Source organism: Henckelia pumila, chromosome 4 (genome assembly GCF_033568475.1).
Source record: "Henckelia pumila isolate YLH828 chromosome 4, ASM3356847v2, whole genome shotgun sequence".
Taxonomy (NCBI): domain Eukaryota; kingdom Viridiplantae; phylum Streptophyta; class Magnoliopsida; order Lamiales; family Gesneriaceae; genus Henckelia; species Henckelia pumila.
The window spans coordinates 123,606,853-123,621,854 of record NC_133123.1 but is presented as its reverse complement, the minus strand read 5'-3'; the positions used below and the strand labels follow the sequence as shown (position 1 = coordinate 123,621,854).

The 15,002-nt window shown below is 31.0% G+C and overlaps 1 protein-coding gene and 1 non-coding gene across 2 annotated transcripts; one reads left to right on the top strand and one right to left on the bottom strand.

Annotated features, from left to right (window-relative positions):
* Positions 1-5,739: 5,739 nt before the first annotated feature.
* Positions 5,740-5,961, bottom strand: LOC140870256 (small nucleolar RNA U3). Its single transcript, XR_012147226.1, has one exon. It is a non-coding gene; the product is annotated as a small nucleolar RNA U3 (small nucleolar RNA).
* A 4,708-nt stretch (positions 5,962-10,669) lies between these two features.
* LOC140867750 (ferric reduction oxidase 4-like) lies at positions 10,670-13,985 on the top strand. Its single transcript, XM_073272797.1, has 8 exons — positions 10,670-10,820; positions 10,943-11,036; positions 11,327-11,503; positions 11,830-12,067; positions 12,191-12,518; positions 12,635-12,869; positions 12,940-13,649; positions 13,846-13,985. The coding sequence occupies exons 1-8, from the start codon at positions 10,670-10,672 to the stop codon at positions 13,983-13,985; spliced, it is 2,073 nt and encodes a 690-aa protein (XP_073128898.1).
* Positions 13,986-15,002: the final 1,017 nt, after the last annotated feature.

The window sequence follows — 15,002 nt, the reverse complement described above, 5'->3', positions numbered from 1 at the left end:
AACTTGTATGCTATTTTTATTTTTGATATTTTTAATCCGAGTCTATGGTGTTTTTTAATTATAAAAGGGCCGAAAATGAAACCAAACACAAGTTAAAAGAACAAAAATGAAACAATATACAAGTTACATCACTAAAATTGAAAATTCATCGTAATAAGACCAAAAATGAAAAAAAAACATGCAAATTACCAGACTGAAAATACAAATTCATCATTAGCATGACCAAAAGTGAAAAAAAAAATACAAATAAGATGACAAAATGAATTTTTTCCCTTTACTTATAATTCTAAGTAGAGCTGTCAGACTGGCCAATTTATGGTGGTGTGGTCGGTCTCCCAAAAACCTACCATTTGGCAGGTCGGGGGCGAGCCGGCCCACCATTTCGACGAGCTAGAAATCCTCAACCCAGCCCAGCCCAACCCAAGGTGGGTGCGGGTTAGGCGGGCCGATCCACGGGTTTGATAATTACAAATAAAAATAAATAAATAAAAATCATTATAATTAATTATAAATTTCATAAATAAATAAATATTAATATAAACATATTAATAAAATTTTTAATTATTGATTTCACACGTGTAAATTTTATATAAAGTAATTAATACAAAAAAATTATTTCATAAAAAAAATACATATATTACCATAAAGTAAAAAAAAATTAAAAAATTTCTCCAGGCCCTTGGGCCAACCCAAGCCCTCCTCGGATTGGCCCAGATAGGCCCGCGACCTACGCAGGTTGAAAAAATTTCAACTCAACTCACTTAAATTGTGTGGCGGAGCGGGCCGATCCGAAAGGCCCAACTCAAATTGACGACTCTAATTTTAAGTGTTAATGTCATTAATAGAAATGTACTTCATTGCCAGCTAGGGGCAAGCGGGTTGATTAAAGCTCAAATTTGATGTTTTGGACAAGCACTTTATCTCGAGATCTTGGTATTTTCCTTTATTTATTATTATTAGTCATAAGCACGTGCGTTGCACGTGGTAAAGCAATGAAATCGATATTTCATATTAATAATTATATTATATGTTAAAAAAAATAAATCGGTCAACTCTATGTTGAATTCAGCTAAAAAGGATAAGAGTTGAATTTAGGCAAAAAAGACGATAAATAATAGAATAAAAATGATATGAGTCTTTATTTATAAACGAGACACGTGTTAACGTTTCTATTGTATGATTGTTCAAGCAGCAGCGGGTTTCTTGTTGTAAGACGCAGTCATTCTGTTAATATTTTTTTTTGCCCCAAACTTTGTGAATTTGCTTAATTGAATTTATCGTTATTCCTTTTGTCAAAACTTATAGGCTATAGCACACCAAACATAAAATCGAATATTGATTTAAAGAGATAACAATATTTATAAATTATAATAAATGTGTTAACCTCTCATTATACTGATACAAATGACTTAAAAACAAAGTTCTAAAAAGCGTGAATTGTGATGAAACATCACGAAAGTTTCAAGCATTAGAAAATTAAGCGAGCTTCATACGAAATTAAGCATGGATTTTTTTAGTTTTATTATAAATCTAATTATATCAAGTAATTAATAGATTAAATAATGTATAAACTTAAAATTGAGAATAAATGCATAAATTTTCAAGTTATAAAAACATGAATATCAAAATTACTATTTGTGTGGAGTAAAAACATTAGTAGAAAATAGTGTATAAAAGAAACATAGACGTTTAAATAATACATCGTGCAACTTTTTTTTATTTAACTATCCATATATTGTTTTGTAAGATTTATTGAAAAATGGTGTATAAAAAACAAGAATATTTAATTAAATTCATGATTACAACTCAAATAGACTCAAATATTTATAATTTTTCTCAAGTATTGGAGCCATCATGTAAAGAAACGTTTAATTAAATTCAGAATATTGCTTGTGCTACTATTTGTCATAAGCAATTATTATATTTTTTGTAAAGTGTGAAGAAGTTATTACACGTGGAAATAATCTTTTCCAAAATTTTCAATATTGATTATCATAGTGTGTTGCTTGCTAGGAGCTTCAGTAGTCAAGGGTAAGATTAATTGTTGAAGTAGATTTGTATAACGTCTATACCTATCAATTTAGATATTGGAAACCAAAACAGATGAATATGATATAATTGATATTTTTATTTAAAAATATAATTTAAGCATATAATTTATGATTAATGACTACAAGTAGAATAAAAAAATTAGAAAATTAGAAGATTTGAAAAAAACATATAATTTTATTTAAACATATAATTTGTAGCTAATTACCACGAGTAGAATAAAGAGATTACTTGTTATGCGGTTTAAAAGATTTAAGTTGCACTATTAGCACCAGTTATAGCATTGGTAAAGATACAAGTTTTCGGTCTTATGATTATCTTGTAATATTAACAAAAAAAATTATGTGATAAATGATTAAATATATTTTGTAGGGAAAATTAAATCAAATAAAAAAAGCAAATAATAAATATCAAATAAGAAAAAGAGAAAGAGAAAATAATAAATAGTATATGTAAAAATATTAAAGTGTACAATAGAAAAATAGTGTATAAAAAATAAAAATATTTAAGTTAATTCACAATTGTTACTCATATGTTTATAATAGTAATAAAATAGAAATTAGATAGATTATAAAAATTAAAATAAATAGATATTAGATAGATTAGAAAAATTAAAGTACACTATACAATTTTTTATTTTAAGTATTCTTATACTATTTTATAAGGCACCGTTTAGTTTGAGTGATAGGATAATTAGTATGTATAGTATGTAGGATGGTAAGAAAAAGTTTATAGATAAATATTATATTGTGATATCATATATGTGGTTTGGTGTAAGTGATTAATATAGATATATAAATTGTATTGTGTTTAGTATAATGTATTGGAAGTGAATTAATTTCCTGAATTACCCCCTGCCTACCAATATTAAAATAGGTTAAATTTGTATTTTCTTGTATAATATTTTTTTTAGTCTTTTGAATATTTTTTAATTTTACTTGGACAATATGATGAGATTATTTGTTCTTTGGTAATTTTTAGTTTGCCATCAATTTTATTTTCATTTTATTATATTTGAGTGTACTGTTGGTGAAATCATATAAGTTACATGGTTTCGATTCTCTAGAAAAACATAAAAAACTAATCTATATTAATTTTTAAATAAATTTTCTAAGTTAACCAAGCTAACAAAAATAAATGGATACCAATAAATCTTAACATGCATGAAATAGTCATATAAATTCCACGTCCCGCCTAGCATTTTCAGAGATGAATTGAAAAGGGCAAATGAGTAATTGGACGCTACCGTCCAAAATCTATGATGTAACTTAGGAGTAAATAAAATAATATTCAAATAATAGTTACAAATCCCTTCATGCATTAAAATAGTAGCCACAAGAACCCTCATTGAAATTTAATATAATGCACCGAACCAATCACAAAGTGGGATGAATAAAATTAAAAAAAAAAATCATCTCTAACATCGAACAGTGTCTAAGGCACCGTTGGGTTTGAAGTATAATATAAATAATATATAGATAAGTAATATAATATAATAAAAATAAATAAGAAATGATAATTAAAATAGTATTGGATTTAATTGATAGATTATGGTTTATTTGATTTGATTGATTAAATTGTATATAAAAATGTTAAATGACTATTTTGTCCTTTTAACAATAAATAAAATAAAAATTATTTATTTATAAGGGATAATATAGTAATTTGAGTTCAATGATTTGATTGATGTGAGATAAGTAATTAATGATTTGATTGATGTAAAATAAATAGTTAATATATGCATAAATAATATGATGAGAAGAACGTGAGATGAGATGAGATAAGTTATACGTATATTAGTAATATGGTGAACAGAACGGTGCCTAAGAGTATTATTAGTATTACATGTACTTGTTTATATGTGAATTATAATATCGAATAAAATAAATTAGAAAGTATGGTAAAAAAATGTAAGAGAATATTAATAGTTTTTTTTATATTTGAAAGATTGTATGATATACTTTTTAAATAAATGAGTGCATGATAAATAAATTAGTTAAATGAAGAGTCACATAAATAAATTATTTAAAGAAAAAAAACATTAATTATTTAATAATGAAAAAAAGGTAGTCAAGTAAATTAACAAATGAACTCACATAAATAAATTATTGAAAGAGAAAAACACATTAATTATTTAATAATAAAAAAATATAATCAAATAAATTCACAAATGAACTTACATCTTTATATATTGATAATGATAAATAGTAGATGCAAAAATATGAAAGTGTATAATAGAAAATTAGTGTGTAAAAAATAAAAATATTTAAGTTAATTCACAATTGTTACTCATGTAGTCATAATAGTAGTAAAATAGATATTAGATAGATTAGAAAAATTAAAATAAATAGATATTAGATAGATTAGAAAAATTAAATTAGTACACTATACATTTTTTTTATTTTAAATATTCATATACTATCGTTTAAGAGTATTACTAGTAATCCATGTTCTTGTTCATTTGTGAATTATAGAATCGAATAAAATAAATTATAAAGTATGTTAAAAAGATTTAATAGTCACATAAATAAATTGTTGAAAGAGAAAATCACATTAATTATTTAATAATGAGAAAATGATAGTCAAGTAAATTCACAAATCAACTCACATATTTATATGACGTTATTATAATGAGATGTCAGAGACTCTTTTTATATAAGAACATGATATTATATATTAAATATATACAAAATAGAAATATGTGCTTAAATCTATCTATTTATATATCTATCTATCTATCTATCTATTATATAAATATGTGAGTTTATTGTCGTGTGTCTTCCCTTAATTTTTGAACTACGTTATGACTTAATCCCTATATTGGGTACGTAGGCAATTTAGATATATTCTGAGTACTATTTTTATTACTTACATATATAAATATGTGAGTTTATTTGTAAATTTATTTGACTACCCTTTATTATTATAACTATAATGATAATATATTACATATATATATATTCTATCTATAATGTATCTATTTTTATTACTTACATATATAAATATGTGAGTCCATTTGTGAATTTATTTGACTACCATTTTCTCATTATTAAATAATTAATGTATTTTTCTCTTTCAACCAAATTAAAACGAATACGTGAAGACCATTAAAAATATATATAATGAGAAGCAACTCACGGATTGGAGAAAATACAGGGACTCGAAAGATGAAAAGAGACAGCAACAAAACAACCAGGAGAGACAGAGAGAAACACATACCACTCGAGAAACGTAACCAACAAACATTATTACCCTGGTAAAGGCTAGAAGAAAGGAGAAGGAAAGAAACGGAAGGCATTAATAGACAATAATAAATTACATGCTATTAAGAAGAATTTGACAGAGTAATTTGAAGGGTAAATAAATAATACGTGCTATTAAGAAGAATTTGACAGAGTAATTTGAAGGGTAAATAATTAATTTCACAATTCAAACTAATTTATTTATAATATAGATAGATATAGATAGATAGATAGATATTTAAAATATTAAATTAATTACTCGGGATGGACGTAAAGAAGGTCAGTTCCCGGTCTAGCTCCTCTCTTATAGGTATAAGTAACCCAATAATAAAAAAGACTGAAATATTAAATGGTTTATAATATATCTGATGCAAAATTTTAAATATGATTTAAATTAATTATAATTAATGTGTATGAGAAAAACAAAAAAGACTTAAAAAAAACTTGGAGTTTGTCAGACAGCTGTGTGACCATCCCAGCCGGTCTGAACAGGTTGGAAACGGTCCTCTACTGAACCAATGGGGACTCACAAGTCGAGCCATGGTGTTGTTAATCACGCTCGGGTCGCAACAACCACATTTCATCCACTAGACTTGGTTTCCCGTCTCCTTAGAAATCAAAAAGACAGAGGTACAAGCCTATAGAACAAATCCTGTTCAAGTAAGGTCGTGACCTATGTTCACTCTACGCGATATTAAATACCCTTTAATTTTAGTTTTAACTTGCAATGTGGGACAAGAGCTGGTCTTGTTTGCCTGTTTGGACTTTGGAGTTCCTTGGTTCTATTAAATATTGGCCCATATTTCTTGAAATTGAATAGTTTTTTATTCTGAATGTCTCATTTTATCGGATTTTGGTGATTGATTTCATCGACTAGACAAGGAGAAAATTTAATCTTGCTCTAAAAAATCTTCAACATTCCTTCTCTCCGTTTCAATGGATTTAATTCTTTTTATCACCTTCTTAATCAGTTCTTGTCCTCAAATCATGCCTACGCGGCGACCCACAAGTTATTTTCGCTTTTATTCATGTCCAATCACTTGAAAATTCATAGATTTTGGTTTCGTTTGGACATGTATTTTAAAAATATTTTTAGTATTTTATAAGTGAAAAAAAATTGAAGTATGTGTTTGGATAAAATTTTTGTAAAACGTTTTTGAAAAATATTTTTTAAAAAAGTGTTCTCAAAATATAGTTTTTAAAAGAACACTTGAGAGATGTTTTTAGATGTTTTATAATAGAACTATGGAAGACAAAGATGAAAACATTATTTTTGAAGAGAAATGATATGGTGAGTAACCATCGTGAGCACTCATGTGAACACCTGCTGACGTGGCATTATACACATCCAATAGGTGAGTGACACATCAGCAGATGCTCACATGAGTGCTCACGGTGGTTGCTCACCATATCATTTCTCTATTTTGAAATGTTAAAAATGTTTTTATAGAATAGTTGTCCAAACACATATTACTCTTAAAAAAAACTTTTAAAACATTCTATAAATTTTTTAAAAAAACACTTTTATAAAAACATTTTATAAGTATATGTCCAAACGGAGCCTTTATGATTTTGCAAACCCTTTTTCTTCTTCTGCTGTTGGGGCTCTAAATTCTTGCAGGAACCTTCAATGTTTGCGACAAATACCCAGTCTAGATCCGATTAACCATTAACCGGGTATTTGTTTTTTAATTGGGGTAAACCATCTCACATAAGTAGATCTATGAGATGGTCTCACAAGAGATCTGCTCTGTAATTAACTATTAAGAAATTAAACCGTGAGTTTTTTTAATGAAGGTCTTTTAAAGCTAAATGTACATAAATTTTATTGCTAGTTTATGTGTTTTGGCTATTGAGATAGAATGTGATTTTTTTAAGTGATAAAATAAAAATATAGCATTATATTTTCAAAAAAATTAATGAGAATGACTGTTATTAGGGATGTAAACGAGCTGAGCCGAGCCGAGCCGAGCTTTTGAATGTTCAAGCTCGGTTCATTTATAAACGAGCCGAGCCCGAGCTTATTTAACGAATATATTCATGGCTCACGAGCTTATTCGAGCTTTTATCGAGCCTAAACGAGCTTAATATAAATTTAAATATTCATTAAATTAATTAAAAACTAAATTATATATTTGAAAAAATATAATATTATTATTAAAATTTGTAAATTTATTCTAATAAATTAATTTTTATAGATTTTTCAATATTTTTCATAAGTAAAGTGTAAATTTATAAATTAAAAATCAATACTATTATTTTTCGTCTAAGAGATTACTTACGAGCTTGTAACGAGCCTGTTAACGAGCATGTTCACGAGCTAACGAGCCGAATATTGTAAAGCTCGAGCTTGGTTTGTTTGCCTTAACGAGCCTCATTAAACGAGCCCGAACGAGCTTTTAACGAGCCGAGACCCGAACAGTTCGCGAACTGTTCGTCTCATTTACATCCCTAACTGTTATTAAATTGAGGATTTTTTTGTCATTTAATAAATTTATGAGATAAAAAGTTAATTTTGGGAAGAGCGAGTTAAAAAAAATTATAACACAGAGACTGAAATGCTTAAAACTGTTACAGACAGAGGTATTCATCGAGAATTTCACAGGATTATTTGATACATTTTTTCTCTCAAAATGACATATATGATTTAGCCCCCTGTTAAGTGTGGTTCCGTGACTTCCGTCCCTGTTAATTAGACTTACGTATGTGCATGTTATAGGGGTGAGACTATGCTGCACCTGGAGTTCTTCTCCAGGTGCAGCATAGCCCTTGGATCAATAGGACCCACATGTTATCATGTGGGCCCTCCCTTGATCCAAGGGCTTAGCTCCACCAGTTGTAGCACACCTGGTGGAGCATAGTCTCACCCATGTTATAGGGAAGAAGAACAGACGACAATTGTAAGGAATAATCAATTGTAGAATATCTTGAAGTTGTATACTTGTATATCACATTCTTCTCCAAATTAAATTACTATAGAGAATAGGGAAGTCATATTAAATCTTTCGACAAGGGGATCGGAGACGAATTCGGACCCAAATTGCCAAAACAAAACAATGCAATTTCGTTCCAGTATTTTTGACACATTGTGATTTTGGTGCTTTATATTTTCATATTTTGTTTTTAAACCTAAATATTTCATTTTTTGACAATTTTAGTCACATTTCATCGAAAATGCTGATGTGACAATATACACATCATCTCTAGAGGTGTCAAAACAGGCTAGCGGGGCGGGCCGACCCATAGCCAACCATTAGACAGTCGGGCTGGGTCACTTTTTAGACAGGTTGAGAAAACACCAACTCAACTCAACTATTTTAGGTGGCAGACCGGACCAATCCGACAGACTTACGTGTAATTTAACGAATTTTGATGGTCTGGCCCACAACCCACCAATATTAGGTTGAGAAGGGTGGGCCGGCCCGTTATTTGGTGGGTGACCTAAACCAACTATTTTGTATGACGGGTCAAGCCAATTTGACAACTTAACTCATTTCGACACCTTTAGTCGGCTCCAGGTCAGCTTTGCAGAAGTGCTACATTGAAAAACCGACTAAATTTAAAAAAAAAATAAAAAATAACGGAGGAAACTGAAATATAATAACATAGATGACAAAATTGCAAAGAGATAACTTAGGAGTTTTTAAAAAAAAAAAACAATTTGCCAAAAAAAATGAAAAATAGACGAGAGTAACATGTAGTGAAAGCTATTTATTACCGAGTTACAGAGAGAGAGACAGCTAGCCATTCGTTTCTTCCAATAAATGATAATGAAATAATAACATTCTTTTATTGATTATAATGATCATTTATTACAATTTACAACATATGACATCGTTCCTTCACCGTTTAATCTATGCTTTGACATAAAATTAAGGGTGCGTTTAGTTCGGGTGATGGGATAACTGATGGATTGATAATTTGTTGCATAAAAGTTTTTTGTTTGGTGTGAATGATTATATTTTATGAAATAAAATATATATTGTTTGGTGCAGTTGATAAAAATTAGGATTGTGGTACATTAAAATCAAGTACCAATTATGCCCCTGCACCTACCAAAATAGACCACCTTTTTGGGGGTATTATTGGAACGATGTTGTATGATAGAAAGATGGATAGATAAACTTAACCAAGTTAGTACACATGTATCCCATGCAGACTATATTAAGGCCTATTGTCCAACATGCTACCAAACCAAGGATTAGACTTCTTTAAAAGACATTAACCAAGCTAATAACACCTACCAAACTGACCCTTAAGAGTATTGTCAACTTCTGTATCCTTCGCAATTTGCATATATGGTACAGCCGCAAGTACTTCAAGAACAAAAAGTCAACTGTACTTGCATGGTGTACGTACTATTAATAACACTATATATTTTTTTACTTAATCTAATATGGAAAAATTATTTTTGTCCCGTAATTTGTATTTTTTGTATTGTTTGTGAATTTATATTCTTGGTCATATTATAACTTTGTTTTATTTCATTTTTGGTCATTTATTTTATGGAGTCTATCGTGTCTATCAGCAATTATTTATGTGATCGATGGACGACATAAATGCTGACATGGATTTTTAGAAAGAAACGTTCACTTGTATCGTGATTTTTTTTTAAAAAAAAATATGAATTGCATGGCATTTGTGATTCGTTCATCTCGTGGCCGGCGCATAAGTAATTTTCAGTCGAAAGGTTAGACATGTTGTCAAAACAAGACGACAATACGAAAAAAAAATGTGAATTATTTGTTAACCGAACCAAAAGTGAAAAAACGCAAGTCACAGACCAAAAATGTGATTTTTCCCATCTAATTAAACATATTGTTTCATTCTTATTGTCTCTTGTCAAACGAAAAATCATTTTATTTTAATCTCAAGGTTTGCAATGATACTACTAACATAAATGATTCAATATATAAATTATCGCGCCGACTTTTTAAAGTTTTACGGTTCATACTAAACTACAGATGCAAAGAAAGATAGAATATAATTAACCAAATCTTACCAAAGCAAATATACACTAAATGTTCAACAATGGATCGTGTTCTATAAATAAATTTTAATTGTAAACAAATATACAAATGACTCTTCCTGAGCATAAAAGACAATATAGTACTGTGTGAGTTTTTTGACTTTGGAATTAATAAAATAACTCAAATAGTTCCACTAGCTAGTTCGCATTTTTTTTAATGGCTCGAAACCGAACTCACAGTATATAGAAACCCTTGTATTTTTGCATGAATCATGCTTTTTTTTTCTTCGAATTTACGTACAATGATCGACAAGAATTTTTGGGTTCTCCTATAAATACAAGAGACATCCTTATTCAATGCATGTAATGTATGAGAAATTAATAATCCAAGATTACACAACAGAAAAATATGAAATCCCCAGCAGCATGGCAAATTTTCTTCTTTATGGTGTTTATATGGTATATTTTCATGTGGACTATGCTTCCTACAAAAGTTTACAAGTATTCTTGGACTCCTAATTTGAAGGAAACTCTCAACTCCACTTACTTCAGAGAACAAGGTTTAATCTTTGTTTCAGTTTGGGATATTGCCATGCATTAATGTTAACTTGTTAAATTTCTTCCAACTTAATTTTTGGAGCTAAATTACCATCTGATACACATATATTATATGCTTTTTCAGGGACAAATCTTCTTTTATTCAGTTTTCCGATCATGCTCATTGCTGTTCTTGGATGTGTATATCTACATTTCAAGAAGAAATCGAACTACCAGAGGTTTGGCGGTTTATTTCAGCCTGTTAAAGTTTTCTATAGTAGTACCATTTCTCAAACGGAATGTGAAGTCCAACGACCCTAGATATATACTGACTAAGGTAGTATATGAGAGAGTTTCTAGGAAGCACTTCTCTATATTAAGTTAACAAAATTTTGTGAAATTTTGTTAAATAAAAGCTGAGAAGTGTTTCCTACGAGTTCTGTCAAACACTGCCAAAATGAAATTCTCGCTAGCATGCATGACTTTGATCTGATATATTAACGACTGATTGAGCATGAAATCGTCACAGTAATTGGCGCTGTCTCCGACCCTTGAGACGTCCAGCACTGGTGATGTGGCCGTTGGGTGTAGTCAGTGCAGTGGAAGTTACATTTGCGGCCATGTTCCTAGCACTTTTGATCTGGTCCTTGGGGAACTATTTGTATGTTAGCTTTGGGCATCTCCACATGCGACCTGGAGTGGAAGTGTATGTTTCTAAATCACTCAACGTTTCAATCTGAATGCTCCGATGAGTATATGATACATTAGTTTTCTGTATTCTCATGCTCAAAGTTTTCTGCTTTGAACCGTAGATTAGGGAATATATGTCCAAATTTAATATCTAAGGCACACATCGGATATTGGTCAGTGAAAGGCACAAGAATTATCACAACTCAAGTCCAGACATCACTTTTCCAAACTCTAAAACTCGGAGATGTGAGCTGACAATAGTTCAACACTTAACATGTAGCCTAAAAGGGAAACCAATATGCTTGATCTATGGATGATCATTTTGTTGAATATCCTTTTTAGGTGGAAGCTGAAATTCCGCAGCGTGTCTTTGAGGCTTGGATACCTGGGTAACACATGTTGGGCATTCCTGTTTTTCCCCGTGACTCGTTGGTCGTGTCTGTTGCCTCTGGTTGGCCTTACTTCAGAGTCTAGTATCAAATATCACATTTGGCTAGGCCATATTTCAAATGCTCTCTTTGCAGCCCACTCCATTGGATTCATGATATACTGGGGGGCAATGACAGGTGAAATGTACCTGGTAAGTACATATATATACTTGATACTTTATTTTATTTTATTTTAAAAAATGTTTCATATTTCTTCCTCGGATTGAGAAGAAGAAGAATGTAGTAGTATCATGAGGGAAGTTGTTGTATTGCAGATGCTTGAATGGAGCAGTACTTATTTATCAAATGTAGCCGGAGTTATCGCGCTTGTGATGGCGTTAGGGATTTGGGTCACCAGCTTTGATCGTGTTAGAAGGAAAGCTTTTGAAGTTTTCTTCTATGCTCACCATCTATATATTCTCTTTGTGTTCTTCTACATGTTCCATGTTGGAGTAGCATATATATGCTTGATTCTCCCTGGAATCTTTCTGTTCATTATCGATCGATACTTGAGGTTCTTACAATCGAGACGCAGGTCTAGAGTGGTTTCTACTCGCCTTTTGCCTAATGCTACATTGGAGCTCACCTTTGCCAAGAATCCAGGTGACTTAGACAATAACTCTTTTTCGATAATCCCGGAAACCAACTATGGGCAAATTTTAGTATAAAGAGTCTTTTGATCATCAATATTGACTTCGTTTTTTTCTTCTTTTTTATAGATTTGAGTTATAGTCCCACGAGCATCTTGTTTCTGCATGTTCCAAGCATATGCAAGTTGCAGTGGCATCCATTTACTGTGATTTCAAACTCTAACCTGGAGCCACATAGCCTAAGTGTTGCGATTAAAAGCGAGGGAAGTTGGACTCAAAAGCTTTATACACAGCTTTCTTCTTTGGATCATCTTGAAGTATCAACTGAAGGACCCTATGGACCTGCATCATTTCACATTATGAGGTAATAATTAAGCACAGTGTATTGAATCTCATGAATAGAGCCAATCTTGACAAAGTTGATATTGTCACAGCCACGAGGCATTAGTGATGATCTGTGGAGGAAGTGGCATCTCTCCATTCATCTCCATAATACGTGAAATCGTCCACAAAACATCAACAGAATCTACCATTAAAGCTCCGAAAATTCTCCTAGTCTCCGCCGTCAAGAACACGACAGATCTCACGATGCTCGACCTTTTGCTCCCTTTATCTGGCACCCCTTTAGACCTCTCCAATCTAGAAATACAGATTGAAGCATATGTTACAAGAGAGAGCGAAAAACCCGTGGAAGATGCCAAGAAACAGATCCAAACTAAACTGTTCAAGCCAAATCCATTTGATTCCCCTATTTCCCCTGTTCTTGGCAAGAATAGCTGGCTATGTCTAGCCGCAATAATATCATCCTCATTTGTCTTGTTTCTGATAACTCTAGGCCTTGTCACGCGTTATCATATCTATCCGGTGGAACGTAGAGGGGAGAATTACCATTACAGTTTCAAGATTCTTTGGGACATGTTTATTGTATGTACTTGCATCTTTGTATCAGCTAGTGTAGTTTTCTTGTGGCAAAAGAGGAAGATTTCTGCTGAAGGGAAGCAGATTCAGAATGTCGATTTCGCGACACCGACCACATCCCCTGATTCTTGGTTATGTGGTGGGGATAGGGAGCTTGAGAGCCTTCCTCATCAGTCTCTTGTTGAGTCCACAAAGGTGCATTTTGGTGCAAGACCTGATTTAAAGAGTAAGTTCTCTCCTTATCTGGTCTTGTTATTTATCTATAGGCTCTGGACAATAGTAGTATATCCAATTTACACTTGTAATTAAACTATTTCAACATGCATGTCTTGATGCTCATAGAGCGTTTCGTCATAAGACGCTTAACGAAAATCTGTTTAATACAATATGCTTAATTGTTGTTGATAAAATGATGATGGCAGGGATACTTCTCGAATGCAAAGAGTCGGATGTTGGAGTTTTGGTGAGTGGCCCGAAGAGCATGAGACATGAAGTTGCTAAAATATGCGCATGGGGTTCGGCCAAGAACCTGCATTTCGAGTCCATCAGTTTCAGTTGGTGATGATGATATATGCAACATGGATGTTTGAGTACGAAGTTGAATGTGTAAATCCTCAAATGGGTGTACTTTACAGTTTACACTCACACACATGTTTGAAATTTCAATTGGTTGTGATAATATATGTGTATGTGTGACATTTGTATTGTGATTGAGCGTCTATGATTTCCCAAGTGTAAGAAATAAATTTCGTGAATAATCGGATCATTATACAGAGTTGCTCGAGGTAGGTTTATATAGGAAATATGGTGTCCTGCTGAATTTGATTTTTAGAGTTAGAAAAATGATAAGAAAATGTGTGATATATTTTTGATCTGCTAAAAATATCATCCAAAGAAAAAGGGAAAAAAATGTCGGTATTTAAGGGGAACAAGTTCTTTTTGTGGAAATATTGTATTAAGGGAACTATTATTGAGATTGTACCCCAAAGATTGGGTTGAACTAACCGTGGATAGGGATATGGATGCTATTTGTTATCGTTGGAATATGACACTTCGTGAGAATATGACAATTGTGAGGTTCTGAGTTCAGATATATATAGACTGATAAGTGATTTCGTCTTTGAATTTAAAATCAGGTCCCAGATTTCAAAATTTAACAAATATTGATATTACTATTGTTTGGTGGGTTTGTTAAAATGCTATATTTATATCTTAATTTTTTAAATCATGGCCAAAAAATAACAATAAAAAACTACTAGATGTTCCCCTGTTTTCAAGTGTTCATCAGAAACACAGAATCTTAAGTTTATCATTAAAATATAAATTGATTTATAATTGATAGTTCCAGACTTCCAGAAAGTTTCAGCATTCAATGTCATACTGGGAAAAAGAAAATGAACCACCAAATTTCACATATTTAATGATCCTAAAGTTTAACATAATATACAATGATAATTCGTCTCACTAATTGTGTTATATTTAATGTCCCTTCTATATTCAAATTATTATACCCTAATTGGTCTCTCAATCTTAAAAAATAAAAACCCTCAAAAAATTCTCATAATACTCTTATCTATTA